At 41.7% G+C, this 15,108-nt stretch overlaps 1 protein-coding gene across 7 annotated transcripts in view; it reads right to left on the bottom strand.

Annotated features, from left to right (window-relative positions):
• Window positions 1-15,108, bottom strand: part of ZNF451 (zinc finger protein 451) — a 78,505-nt gene that overhangs the window by 23,341 nt on the left and 40,056 nt on the right. For 6 of the 7 annotated variants that reach the window (XM_075126497.1, XM_048845222.2, XM_075126493.1 and 3 more), the window contains 4 exons: window positions 13,104-13,257; window positions 9,652-9,799; window positions 4,433-6,084; window positions 949-1,083 (listed from right to left, as the gene is read on the bottom strand). In XM_075126497.1, coding sequence (XP_074982598.1) covers window positions 949-1,083; window positions 4,433-6,084; window positions 9,652-9,799; window positions 13,104-13,257 — 2,089 coding nt within the window. The remainder of the gene's footprint in view (window positions 1-948; window positions 1,084-4,432; window positions 6,085-9,651; window positions 9,800-13,103; window positions 13,258-15,108) is intronic. The other variant, XM_075126498.1, reaches the window with a different exon arrangement.

Raw genomic sequence — 15,108 nt, 5'->3', positions numbered from 1 at the left:
TATAGGGGACCTCACTACAGTTACTATATAATGTGTACAGTCTGTTTCAACATATGCCTAATATAATTGGGGTATCTATTGGATATTAGTTTATGTCTCACATAAATCCACACATTCTGGAGTTTTCACAACCACCAGCTGGAGTACAAGAAAAGTTTTAATATTTTAAATAAGTTACGAGTACGCAATGCTGTGAGTCAAGAAATCCCTTATTGGTAGGTGTGAATTGTGGAAATGACCAAGAGGGATCCCACAAACCACTTTTTTTTTTACCTTCCTTTCACAGCTCTCAGCTACACATTTAAGTCAAGTCAAACTTCCAGTATGAGAGGGTTAGCTCAGTGGTTCTCAAAGCTAGTCTGCTGCTTGTTCAGGGAAAGCCCCTGGCAGGCCGGACCAGCTTGTTTACCTGCCGCGTCCGCAGGGTCAGCCAATCGCAGCTCCCACTGCCCGTGGTTCACCGCTCCAGGCCTATGGGGGCTGCGGGAAGCGGTGCGGGCCAACGGACGTGCTGGCCACCCTTCCCGCAGCCCCCATTGGCCTGGAGCGGTGAACCACGGGCAGTGGGAGCTGCGATTGGCTGAACCTGCGGACGCGGCAGGTAAACAAACTGGTCCGGCATGCCAGGGGCTTTCCCTGAACAAGAAGCGGACCAGCTTTGAGAACCACTGGGTTAGCTAATATTTACGTTTTCTCTTAAGGAAGTTCTCTAGCTAACAGGCAGCAATGCTCTTTATTAAGTGGGTTTGTGTGTTAGTATTTTAGAACCCATCATCTTAGTTTTCTATAGGTGGCTGCCTGGGAAACACTATGTTGATGCAATAGAAGGTCCACTTTGGAATACAACGAGTATCCTGTTCTTTGCCCAGTCTGGTTCTACGATGTTGTTAGTGAATTTCTTTGGGTTTCTGTTAAGCCCTCCATGCTATTTTCTTTGATAACTTTTACCTTGAAAGCCCCAGACAAATGTCCCTTGGTTCAGGTTGGCTGGCAGATGAATGAAAAACCTTCCCCAGTTGTCTAAGTCCACCAGCACGATGTGAGTCATGGTGCGCAGATAGTCAAAATCTGGCAGTTCACTGTCTTCAAATGGATAAAAATATATATTTTAAATTTACCTCCATTTTTATCCAGCCTGTACATCTCCCAACTCAATTGTGCTTTCAAAAGAAATCCACATAATTTGCTATTCTGTAAGAAATTCTAAGCAATAACTCTTAAAAACTATAAAATATAGTATGATCACTAAATGTAATTTTCATAGCAATTTTTTTAACCACTTGAGGTAACTTTTAGTAATCTGTAAATTTACTAGGCAGAGAACCACACTCAGGATTATATATTTGATGCATGTAATAACCATTTGTTTGAGATGGAACTGTGTTCACAAAGCGTAAAAAATGCCCTTTTTATGCTCTATCAAACTTCCTACAAGACAGTCAAGCTGTTGATCATCCATTTAGTTTTAGAATTTACAACACATTAAAACAAAGTTAATTTTTAACAACTGGTCAACCCCATGATCAGTAAAGACATGGCATATAAACAGGGAGTGTTGGTCATATTATAACAAAATATCTAACATGCATTTACAGAATGCATTTTTTAGTGGGCAAAGAAAAACCCATGCAGTTAATAATGTAAGCTGTGTCAAGTTATTACACGCACAAAACTATGTTAAAGGATCATTATTAAGATTGGAAAGTCAAGCACAGTGTGTGATCATGTAATAAAGGACCTTATCATAATGAACACACGTAAGCGGGCCCAATGAAGGTTACAATAGTCTTAATTCTAGTATTTCCTAACGTTTCAGTGCTTAACTTTGCAACCTTAATACTGTCCCTTTAACATAGGAAATCACCGACAAAAATTAAAAACTAATTAAAAACCTGCAAAACCAAATTCCATCATGTGGCTTCATCTTGACACCCACATGGGCCATCAGGTTGGAACCTTAAAATCCACTGCACAGACTTCTGCCACATGTGTTAACAGAGTAACTGCCAGCTATAGTAGGTTTTCATTCTCTATGTGGATCAGCTACTAGAGGGAGAGATCACAGACTTTGCTAACAAGATGAGGAAAGGAGAAACTCTGGAATTTTGGGTTCCACTCCAGGCGGCACAGACTCTTATACCTCTTTCCCTTAAGCTTGACCCTTTCTGCCCAGTCCCCTCCACATTGTTCCTGTCCCTTCCCACCCAACTCCTTGTCTCAGACCCATTCTCCTTACCTAGTCAATCCTACTCTCTACTCCTCAGGCTTCTCATCCCAGGCCCAGTCTCCTACCCTCCCATCCTACTTTCACCATCTGGACTCTGCATCCCAGTCTCCTTGCCAAGCCACACCCACTCCCCACCAATCCAGATCTTTTTGTTCCCCGCCCTCTCTCCTTGCCCAGCCAGTCCCAGGTCACCTATCTTGGCTCCTCATCTGATCTCTCTCTTCCCTGACCCACTGCCAGTCCCTAGTCACCGCCATACCCACGTCCCTGTCCCCACTGGCTTCCAGTCCCAGTTTCCCTCCATAAACTCTCCATCCAGTTTCAGCGTCCCCCACTCCCACTGTGCACTTGTTCTAATCTCTTAGCCCAGCCAGTCCCAGCTCCCTCTCCACATTATGGCTCCTGCTTGTGTCTCACCCCACTAGTTCCTAGTTCCAGCCTTCTTGCCCAGCCAGTCCCAAATTTCCCCTTGTTCTTCATCCAATCACGATCTCCTATCCCTCTATTTCCCTCCCTAGCTCCCAATATCAGTCTTCTCTTCCCCAGAGGCTTCTTGTCTCATTTACTACTTTTCATCTTCAGATCCAGCTCTTGTCCCCTCTGCATTTGATTCAGGTGACTTCCTCCTCCACACTCCATGGGCCCAGCAAGGGAGTCTCCTGCTCTTAGTTCAAGTGCCAGGACATGGACTCATCATGGACTGAAGCAGCCAGGAAATGCTGTTACTGAAGGGAAAGTCCTGCTCATCCTTCTTTAGCTCTGTGCTGGAGCATGCTCAGTGCAAACAATCTCTGAGGATTTTAGCTGTGACCCAGGATTAAGTGTCGACTGAGCACGTGCAATGGCTTATAAATTGGCTATATTAGGATAGATTTTCATGGGGACAGCAAAAGGCACATTCCTGACACAAAGGACACCCCTTGCTACATTTCAAGTCTCTGCTCAAAAGCATGGGGGCATTTTAAAGAAAAGGTTGCCAGAATTTTTTAATATGGCCATATTTCATTGCTTCATTCTCAGAAATAGTTACAGAATAATTTGTCAGAAAACGTCAGCCTGAGGCACACAACCTGTATAGAAAATTTCAGTGAAAGTGATTATAGTCTGGCAAAAGTTATAAGCAAATGAAACCAGTCTTATAATAGAAGGCATCAAGCAACCTTAATAACAGGCTGGGATACCCTGCATCAGAGTGTGTGTGTGTGTGTGAACACACAAACACACACACAGAGTGTGTGTATATATATATATATATATATATATATATATATATATGAAAATAGAAAAATCTCACTTATGTAGGTACACACACACTTTGTATTCTCATAGGAGACCTTTCTTTACCCACCCTGGTCTTCCAAGGACTTCTATTCCCTGTGAGGACTTCACATTGCAACCATTTGCCTTGGCCAAAGGGAGGGGTTTGGATAGGAATCTGTTTGGATCCCTTTACTGTTGGTCCTTTCATTATGGCAGTGAATTTTTAAGTGATACCAAATGCTACCAAGTCCCTTTTTATCTGATGAGCGATTCTGGGCTCAAGTCTCTCAAAGGGCATCTCCCACTGGGACACCAGCTGTTTGCTCGTTTTTAAACACCACTTAATAGTAGGCAGGGTAGATCAGTGGCGCAGGTTACAAGTAGCTGCTTACGTACACCAGGTTGGGTAGAAGGAATGCTTTTCCTGAATGACATCCATTTTGGAGTCAAAAGCTACCCCCTCTCTCTATGTGGTTCTCACAGCTTCCTTGTGATTTTCCCTAACTTTGACTTAACCTACTACTGAAGTGTCTTCTCCCTTCATAGAAAGGGTGATTGAGAGAAGAAAAAGAGGACGAAGAGCAGCATCTGAAGATTGCTGTCCAATTTCCAGCTAATTCCTGTGGTCAGTACAGAATTCCATGTTAAGCATGGTCCACAAATTCTTGGTAAATTATTTGTATTGTACAAACAAGAAACAGATTTGATAAAGCACTTAGTAATACAAAGTTCAACTTGAGTTCTCGGGATTTGGCACCAGAAACTTACTAAAGTTACAGCTTTAAACATATAACTGAGTTTACATTATTTCATATGTACAGACTGGATATAGGTGCATGGTATATTTACATGTTCTGTTGAACAATTTCTATATGAGCATATTACAACTGTATTTTTTTCCTATTGTGCATTAAAAAACAAACTAAAGACATAATTTCTACATACCTTCTTCACCATGCTCTTCAGAATATGCTTTATTCTCATTTCTTTCTTTCCTTCTATCTTCTTCTCTCTTTAGAGAAGGAGATTCTGACTTTTTTTGAACCTTAGTTCCATTTGCTGGAAACTTTAGTTTATCAGGCTTCTTGTCCACACAAGCACCAGTGGCTGTAAAGTTGAAGACTTTGCTTTCTGATTCTGATCCAAAATGTTTTATATTAGGCTTTTGCAAGAAGCAGTGTTTATCATGATAGTGTTGATGGGCACTCACAATATCGTGGAAATTTTTGTTGCATGCACCACATCTCACAACATACATCTCTTCATGGCTTTTCCTTGGGGTGTGACTTTTGCTGAGATGATCATTCAAGTCTGTGAAATTTTGTGCCGTTGCTGAACAGAAGCAGCAGCGAAACCACAGATTGCCTTTTTCCAGTAGGGCTTTCTGACAATTCCGGTGATCTTCCTTTCTATTTACTCTAGAGATATACTCTTCCCGGCAGCCGCAGGTTAGAAAGTCACCTTTTTCCAATAGTGTAAGGTCGTCTTTATTTTTTATTGACTCTTCAGACACAAACATGTAATCTGTGCTATGGAAACCCTTATAGTGGACTAGAAATTCTTCCTCAACATCGAAAAAGAGATCACCACAAAGGCCACAAAAATATTTAACCTGTATCTCTTGGCTGTGCTGCTCTTGGCAATGTCGGTATAGTGTTTCTGCTTTGTGAAAATGCTTTTTGCACAAGCCACAGCAATACCTGTGAAACTGATGGCTTCCTAAAGACATACAATGTTGTTTAACGCTGTCTTCAGACTCAAACATTTCCTCACAAATGCAGCATTGCCATTTTCCTAAAATAGGACTTCTCTCAAGGGACTGATCCACAGGGCTAGGAAGATGCTCTTCCCATTTGGAGATACTGCACAGTGTGTCAGAAGACGATGCCATAGGTTCATTCTCTAGAGCTTCCTGTTCATAATAGTAAGAATGTCCACCATGAAATTCAGTGACATGTGCCATAATGTTCTCTTCTCTCAGGAGGTCTGTATTGCATGCCCGGCACCAGAAAATGAAGTTAGTTAAGTGTGCCCCTCCGTGGAACCGACTCATATGCAGACGGATGATGCTTGAGTTTTCAGCAAGCTTCCCACATACAGCACACTTGTGACAGATTCTATTTGCTGACAAAACGTGCTTTTCAACTGACTCTTCAGTAGCAAACTTCAGAAGGCATTCACAGAACCAGGCTTTTATTTTGCCTGTGTTGTCTTGATGTAGGCTTACTCCAGCCTCTTGATTTTTTTCTTCTAAATCCTTTTTCCGTTTTGAAATGGCAGACTCATTTTCACAGACAGGCTCACTCAAAGTCAATGGTCTCTTAAGGAGTGAAGACCTTGACTGATTTATAATCTGCCTCAGCTGACATGGGTTTTTATTTCTTTCATTCATATGGCAAAACATCAAGATGGACTCTTCCATTGTGGTAATAATTTTAACTTTGTGTTGAGTTGCACGACTATGCTGGTTGATCTGGCTTTCATCTACAAAGAGTCTGTCACAGTTTTGACAGTGACCTCTTGCTTTAAATATTTCTGCAACCTGGGAGATGCTCTTTTCCGACAGTGATACAGGACCAGCATTACGACAACGAGTTCTAAATTGGATATAAAAACGACATGTTCACAGGTTTAATTATTCCAAACTTCACAGATGTAGCTACAAAGTGATCCTTTAAAATACTCCACAGACATCTCCCGCCACTAACTATATAAATTACTAAGGAAATACTAGAGAGAGACAAGGTGGGTGAGGTAATATCTTTTATTGGACCAACCTATGTTGGCGAGAGAGAGAAGCTTTCGAGCCACACAGAGCTCTTCTTCAGGTCTGGGAAAGGTACTCCCAGTTTCACAGCAAAAGGTAAGTTGGAACAGATTGTTTAGTGAACATAATTAGCTCATATGCTAAGGCAGTGGCTCTCAACCTTTACTGTACCCCTTTCAGGAGTCTGATTTGTCTTGCGTACCCCCAAGTTTCACCTCACTTAAAAACTACTGACTCACAGCACACTATTACTGACAAATTGCTTACTTTCTCATTTTTACGAGATAATTATAAAATGAATCAATCTGAATATAAATATTGTACTTATATTTCAGAGTATAGTATATAAAGCGGTATAAACAACTAATTGTCTGTATGAAATTTTAGTTTTTACTGACTTCGCCAGTGCTTTTTATGTAACCTGATGTAAAACTAGGCAAATATCTAGATGAGTTGATGTACCCCCTGGAAGACGTCTGCATACCTCAGGGGTACACATACACCTGGGTGAGCCACTGTTGTAAGGGACCATCCAAGGTAGAGTGGCCCGTTAACATCTCTGCAGTCATAGCACAAAAGTAGGGGTTAGTGGGTTACAGACTGTTTGTAATAAGCCATAAATCCAGTGTCTTTCTTCAGTCCATAATTTTTAGCGTCTCGCAAAGTAATGAATTTAAGTTCCCAGGCTCATTTTTTGAAAGCGCTGTGTAAGTTTCCTTTGAGGATGACGCTGGGAATACCTTTCCTGGACCTGAAGAAGAACTCTGTGTGGCTCAAAAGCTTGTCTCGATCACCAATAGAAGTTGGTCCAATAAAAGATATCACCTCACCCAACTAGTCTCTCTAATATCTTGGAAATGACACAGATACAACTACACTGCATAGGGAAATACTGCCCTTTTAAAATGCATAGTAACAGGCCCAGTAGATTGTCAAACTGTACAATGCCTACCAGTTATTTATGTAAAAGTCACTACACATTATAGAAAACGAAGTGCTCATTCCAGACAAGCGCCCCCAGACTTTTTAAAAATTGATATCATTTACTGTTTATTACATCAGTATTGAAATGTGGTAGGTGTGGTACATACACAAACATGCCCACTGAATATTCTACATCTAGTGGGTACTTTAAAAACATCTCATTATACATTTTTAATGCTTCAGTAGGCTTGAGAACGGCATACCCTCTCTTGCTTCCAAGACAGGGGAGCTTAGGCCCACAGCAGTGGGGGGAAAAAGACTCAAGGTCAAAGGAGAGTCACTTGCACTCAGTGGCATTGAGTTGAGTATGCCTGTCATTTTGTTGCAGGTGAATGTTTGGTAAACTGAATAGGGATGGCAGCTTGTCTGGGATGGAATAAGTCACTTGAGCAGGGGTGGCCAACCTGAGCCTGAGAAGGAGCCAGAATTTACCAATGTACATTGCCAAAGAGCCACAGTAATATGTCAGCAGCCTCCCCTCAGCTTCACTCCCCTACCCCCCGCTCCCAGAACCTCCTGCCCACCGCCAGCCCTGCCGATCTGCACCTCCCCCTCCCTCCCTGCACCTCCCAATCAGCTGTTTCATGGCGTGCAGGAGACTCTGCGGGGAGGGGGAGGAGCGAGGGCATGGCAGACTCAGGAGAGGGGGTGGGAAGGGGTAGAGGTGGGGCCTGTGGCAGAGCCAGGGGTTCAGCAGTGAGCACCCCCCCCTCCCCAGCACGTTGGAATGTTGGCGCCTGTAGCTCAAGCCCCGGAGTCAGTACCTATACTAGGAGCCGCATATTAGCTTCTGAAGAGCCGCATGTGGCTCCGGAGCCACAGCCTGGCCACCCCTGCACTTAAGTGTGAGAGTTTTGCTCTCCTTGCTACTGCAAGTGGCTTGGGGGCAAATCTTTCCTTTCTCCTGAATGCTATGTGGGAAAGGTCTTTTCCCACTCTAGCTTCTCCTGAAAGCGAGAGGAATTTGGAGTGGGGAAATGAGGAATAATTATACCATCTCATTGCCTGGCGGGGGAAGTGGTGGGATCATCTCCCTAAACTCTCCTTCCTTCAGATGTATAGGGTAGGAATTCCACACAGCTCTCCTCTCCCCAGAAGCTCCATGACTGTTAGGCCAGTTTGCTCACTGATATTTTACGTAAGTGAGCCATACTCTACTTTTTCTGAGTAACCCAGGAAAAGGAAGCAGTACATGAGCCACGGAACTTCAACTGATCCAGCTGTATAAGCAGCATGAGTAGCTCTCAATACTGGGCAGTGGTGGCGAAAAAAAGTCTTACCGTGGGCTAAAACCCCAGTTTTGTGAGATAGCTTTGTGGATTTCACACAGCCCTCATCTAAGGTGTTGGGAGGGATAGAAGACAGACTGTGGACTCTGTAGTGAAGGGCTAAGACATTTCCGAGAACTCCTGCAGCAAGATAGCTGTTTAGACTGTAGAAGATACACCAAAATCCATTCTACGCACCACTAGAACTCTTGTTTATTTATGCCTTATTCTTCTCTCACTTTTAGACTACTGTAACCTTTATCTTTCAGGCCTTTCTTTTTCTGAACACTCTCTCTCATAATGTATCCAAAATGCCTCAGCTAAAATCCTTCCTTTTAAGTAATTCTGACCTTCTTACATGTCTTTCCACACAGAATCCTTCCATTAGCTTCTCCTCTTCTAACCCAAATTCAAGCACCTTGTCCTCCCCACCATCAATGTCCTGTACAGTCTTGCTCTCACTTACATCACTGTTCTCCTTTCCTCCAACTGCTCCATGTGTCCCCTATGCTCTTTCAAATCCTCTCTTCTTACTGCTCCCTTGCTCTCTTTCATGACTTCAGCTATGCCACCCTCTGTGCTTCGAACAGCCTTCCATCTGCTGTCAAACAAGTCCCCTCCTGAAAACCCACTTTTCCAGGAACACTTCCTTTCCACTTCTCCCTCACTAATAACTCTCTTTTGCTTCTCCTTTCTTGAAAGGCGTTCCATCTTGTAACTGTATCTTGTGTATGCTTTCTGGCTGGGAACACGTATTACTCAGTAAAGCACTTAGTAAGGTTGTGGCACTATATATATGATTTGAATTTAAATTATACATAACAATAATTAGCTTTTGACCCATTTCAAAAACAGAGTATGTATTTTCCAGATCTAAAACTATTAGAATCACAACCTCAAATACTTGCAGCCTTTTAATGGCCCTGTGGTGCTCCCTGCCTATCCCCCGGCATTGGCAGTGACTGAAATACAATCCACCATCACCCCATTCAATTATCTGGGGAAAATGAGGAAAAAGGTGGAACTTGTGAGGAATTTGATGCTTAACAACTGTACTGGGCTACTAAGTATTTAAAAATCTCAGAGAAATAATACATACCTATGCAGTCAAGTTCACTGTATATAGACAATAGACTCTCACAAACCTGAAGTGAGCTGTTAGCTCCATATGTGAATGTAACTTCTGGTGGCAGGATGTGCACTTCACTTGGAATGGGACCTCTTTACATAAAGCTATCAGAAGTTTCTTTGCATAAGATGGGAAAGATAAAGGAAGTGGTGTCCCAGTTTCACCTGCAACATGAGATGGTATAAAATGAAGCCACATATCTCAAAGTCAACATGTAGTATTTTATCTCTTAGAACACAACTATTAACAATATGTTCCTTGCCGACCATTATGACCATGTCACCTCTTCCCATTTAAATTCCACCACTTGCTCCCTCTCCAACCCTTTTCAAATTCAAAACTTCTTGTTGCTATCATCAAGGGCCTTATCAATTCCCCTCCTGCTCTTATTAATGCGTTTTAATCAAAAAAGGTATATAATGTATAGAAAAAAAATAGGCCATTTTACATTTAACAAGCGTTTACATGTTTTGATTGTCTCCATCTCTCCCATCTTTCATAGTATTTCCTTCTTAGAGGGTAAACGTTATGGGGCAGGAGAATTGGTGGGTGTGTGCACAAAGTCTAACATGTTGCTGGCATAGAGAATGAAAATAATAGTTTTTAATGTAAAACAAGTAGGAATAGTTTATGAAAATCTTTGTGGCCATCATTATACATCAAAGAGGCAACAAAAGTAATCATTTTCCCCCTTTCAGTTCAGCTTTCACATGTTTAAGTAACAACAACCAATGGGAAGAGCATTTCATGGAAGTTGACACCAGGCCTAGAAGCATTAACTGCCCGGCATGGAGGCCAATATTGCTATTATTAACTACAAAGATATATACATTCCAAGAAAGGAGCTGAGTATTCAACCATTTATGTACCAAAATGTTTAAAATTGGATTGTATCTGATGAAGGATACTGTCTCCTCTTTACATTATTGGTCTTTTCATGGCAGTTAAAGAACAGTAAAACAACAGATTTGAAGATGGGTTTTCAGAGATAAGCACCTGCAGCTCTCATGAGCCTCAAACAGGCCATTAATTTCCAAGGGCCCATTAGATTTAGAATACCTATAAGAGATTAGTCAGTCAACAGCTTCATTGTTGAGTAGTAAGATTATATAACAGGTGACTGTACCAAATCACAATGGATTCCTTGTGACCATATGAACCTTAAAGTGCAGTTCTACCATGAAAAATAACTATATTAATGTGGCTACTTCTTATTCAACTAGTCAACTGTCCATGTGTGTATTCAGAATCTTATTCATTTACTTTTGTCACAAAATAAGCGTTTACTGCTTATTCCTTGTGTTAGAACTCTGAAACCAACATAGCACACATTCAATGAACGACCAAATCATTTCTTGTACATCAACATAACCGATGTCTAAGTTCCAATCTTTACATCTACGCAAGCCTACCTAAGACAATGGAGTTGCACAGATATCACGGAGGGTCTGATATTGCCTGCTAACCTTTGTTACTGGTGGTGTGTGACTAGGACAAAATCCAACTTGACTTTTAGAGACCAGCCTTATTTTGGAAGGTCTGGCAGTTAGAAAAAAAGCTATATTTGAAAATGGAGCACATTTGATATGGGAATCTCTCGTCCCCTAAAGCCCTTACTCTACTTGCGCTATATTGACCCATGGAAAAGAAGCCCTTGAGGAATTCCACCATGATTTCAACAATTTCCATCCCACCACCAACCTCAGCCTGGTCCAGTCCACACAAGAGATCCACTTCCTGGACACTACAGTGCTAATAAACAATGGCCACATAAACACCACCCTATACCGGAAACCTACTGACCGCTATTCCTACCTGCATGCCTCCAGCTTTCACCCTGACCACACCACACGATCCATCGTCTACAGCCAAGCTCTGCGATACAACCGCATTTGCTCCAACCCCTCAGACAGAGACAAACACCTACAAGATCTCTGTCAAGCTTTCTTACAACTACAATACCCACCTGCAGAAGTAAAGAGACAGATTGATAGAGCCAGAAGAGTTCCCAGAAGTTACCTACTACAGGACAGGCCTAACAAAGAAAATAACAGAACGCCACTAGCGGTCACCTTCAGCCCCCAACTAAAACCCCTCCAACGCATTATTAAGGATCTACAACCTATCCTAAAGGATGACCCAACACTCTCACAAGTCTTGGGAGACAGGCCAGTCCTTGCCTACAGACAGCCCCGCAACCTGAAGCAAATACTCACCAACAACCACATACCACACAACAGAACCACTAACCCAGGAACTTTTCCTTGCAACAAAGCCCGTTGCCAATTGTGCCCACATATCTATTCAGGGGACACCATCACAGGGCCTAATAACATCAGCCACACTATCAGAGGCTCGTTCACCTGCACATCCACCAATGTGATATATGCCATCGTGTGCCAGCAATGCCCCTCTGCCATGTACATTGGTCAAACTGGACAGTCTCTACGTAAAAGAATAAATGGACACAAATCAGATGTCAAGAATTATAACATTCATAAACCAGTCGGAGAACACTTCAATCTCTCTGGTCACGCAATCACAGACATGAAGGTCGCTATCTTAAAACAAAAAAACTTCAAATCCAGACTCCAGCGAGAAACTGCTGAATTGGAATTCATTTGCAAATTGGATACTACTAATTTAGGCTTAAATAGAGACTGGGAGTGGCTAAGTCATTATGCAAGGTAGCCTGTTTCCTCTTGTTTTTTCCTACCCCCCCCCCCCAGATGTTCTGGTTTAACTTGGATTTAAACTTGGAGAGTGGTCAGTTTAGATGAGCTATTACCAGCAGGAGAGTGAGTTTGTGTGTGTATGGGGGTGGGGGGGATGTGAGAAAACCTTGATCTATGCAGGAAATAGCCCGACTTGATTATGTAAAGAGTTGTCACTTTGGATGGGCTAGCACCAGCAGGAGAGTGAATTTGTGTGGGGGGGTGGAGGGTGAGAAAACCTGGATTTGTGCTGGAAATGGCCCACCTGTTGATCATTTTAGATAAGCTATTACCAGCAGGACAGTGGGGTGGGAGGAGGTATTGTTTCATATTCTCTGTGTGTATATAAAGTCTGCTGCAGTTTCCACGGTAAACATCTGATGAAGTGAGCTGTAGCTCACGAAAGCTCATGCTCAAATAAATTGGTTAGTCTCTAAGGTGCCACAAGTACTCCTTTTCTTTTTGCGAATACAGACTAACACGGCTGTTCCTCTGAAACAGAGAAATATGGAATTCTAAAACACCTTTTTATACAATCTCTGTCAGAATAGAACAACATATTAACAAAATATTAATCTCAAATGAAGATAACCTGGTAAATGTACACAGTTCGTGTATCTTTTCCCCAATTTCAGACATCTTAAAAGAAATACACGTTTTTTCTTTAATTCACAGCTGAAAACATATTCTCCCACATAGCGTAGATGCATTATCAGAAGGACCTAAAAGATGCTACACTCAAATTACAACGTACCACTCAATTTAAAAACCTGAAGGAAGTGATTCTTTCCAGACATATGCTGCAGGCATTCATCTCTTATGCTGAAAAGGAGGAAGCAGTATGGACATGCAAAGCACTGAATAAGCTGTGGAGGAAGATTTCTTTTATGCCCATCATTTTCATTTATCTGAAAAATAAAACAAATCTGGTTAGTAAAAGGATCAACCTGATTATAAAAATATTTATTTTTCATTTAATAAACACACACATTTTAATGCATATTAGAGATTCTTTATAATTTTATTAGACTTTCTAAAAAACTTTGGACAGAGTTATAGTCACCATAATACAGTCCAGGTGAGATTACTAATTCAATGGAAATTTCAGAGGGCAATGAGTTAAAAGTTTGCTTTGACTTTACTTTTTTTTTTTGTGAAGTCATATTATTGTGTAAATACAATATGAATTATATATTAAAAAAAAATCTACATTGAAAGAAAGAAAGTTAAGGTTACAAACTCAAGCATTCAAAAGTTAGGAAGTACCAGAATTAAGGTTGGTCATTCAGACTTAATTCTGCCCCATTGTGCATTATAACAGAGCCTCTAATTACATGATCATATTATTTCCACTCCCCTAGGACAGGCCCCCACCCCCAGGACCTATCCAGGACATTCAGTGCACAGGATAGAGGGTGCTCACTGAAAGCTATACCACATTTTGTTTTATCCTCATTGTTCAATTTTTATTGCACACTATTCAAAGCTAGTACTCACTCCAGAATTATTAATTTCCTCATGGTCTTTTCCATGGCACTCATTAACCATAACATGGGTGTTTCACTAACATTAATGAATTTGTCTTCAAGAAATACTTGCGAGTTAGGAAGATATTATTCCCATTCCACAGATGGGGTGGGGTGCTAAGACACAGAGATTAAAGCCAAAATTGTCTGAAATTACTACTAATTTTGGGTGCTCACTTTGAGATGCACAGGGCTTGCTTTTTCACTACTTAGCATTTTTATAGCTTTTTATGTATTTAAGATATAGCTCCCTTTAATTTAGTTGACATTGTGAGCTAAATTGACCACAGAATCTCATGTTGGTCACTCAGAAAATAAGAAACACACAATTAGTGGCCACCCTATGAAAACTTCGGTGTGGCAGACAGGGAAAATATCCAATTCTCCCAGGTAGCATGCATCTGTATAAACCACAAGTCCACCCTGTCTCTTTCCAGAATCCCTTGCCTCATAAAGTACACATCTTCCAACTTTTGCAACAAACAAAAGAGGAGTTCTACAAAAAGCCTCATTCACTACACAACCCAGATTGACTCCCTAAGCACCACCGGAGCGATCGAGAAGAGAGTTGTGTGGCTTCTGGAAAAACACTGGTAGATGGATAGATTTGTTAGAGTGGAACTCCAAGAGAGCCTTGGGTAATAATTTAGGATGTGAGCATAAAGAAACATTATTCTCGACGCATACTGTACAAGGGAGGAAGGGATGGAAAACTGGAATCAGACACTAATCTCCCAAACTCTACAGCTGACATGATGGCTACTGAAAAGGCTGGATTCATAGACAAATGGAGTAGAGAATACGTTGCTATACGTTTGAATGGATGTTTCACAAAAGATAGTTGAGTGCCAGATGGAGGTCCCAGGTCAGGGTGGGATCTCTAGTCTGGGGGTAGAGATTCCTGAAATCCTTAACAAATCTAGATGATACAGGATGAGCAAATACGGAAAACCCCTCTACATCAGATGAAAGGCTGATATTGCAGCCAAATGGACCTTAATTGAGCTAATAACCCCAATTCCTTCAGATTCATCGGACAATCCAGGATGACTGAAAGAGGCACAGATCCAGGCAGGAAGTGGCAATGACAGCACCAATGGGAGAATCTCCTGTTTCTGAAGGGAAGTAGTACAGGCTGACTTCTTTTTAGTATTCAATAACTCCTGTTGCACCTCCTCAGAGGAAGAGGATTTTAACCCTGCAAACTATCAAGGAACCACATCCAACAGTAGA

The sequence above is a fragment of the Caretta caretta genome, chromosome 3 (genome assembly GCF_965140235.1).
Source record: "Caretta caretta isolate rCarCar2 chromosome 3, rCarCar1.hap1, whole genome shotgun sequence".
NCBI lineage: Eukaryota > Metazoa > Chordata > Testudines > Cheloniidae > Caretta > Caretta caretta.
The sequence above is the reverse complement of the archived record's forward strand: the minus strand, read 5'-3'. Positions and strand labels throughout refer to the sequence as shown.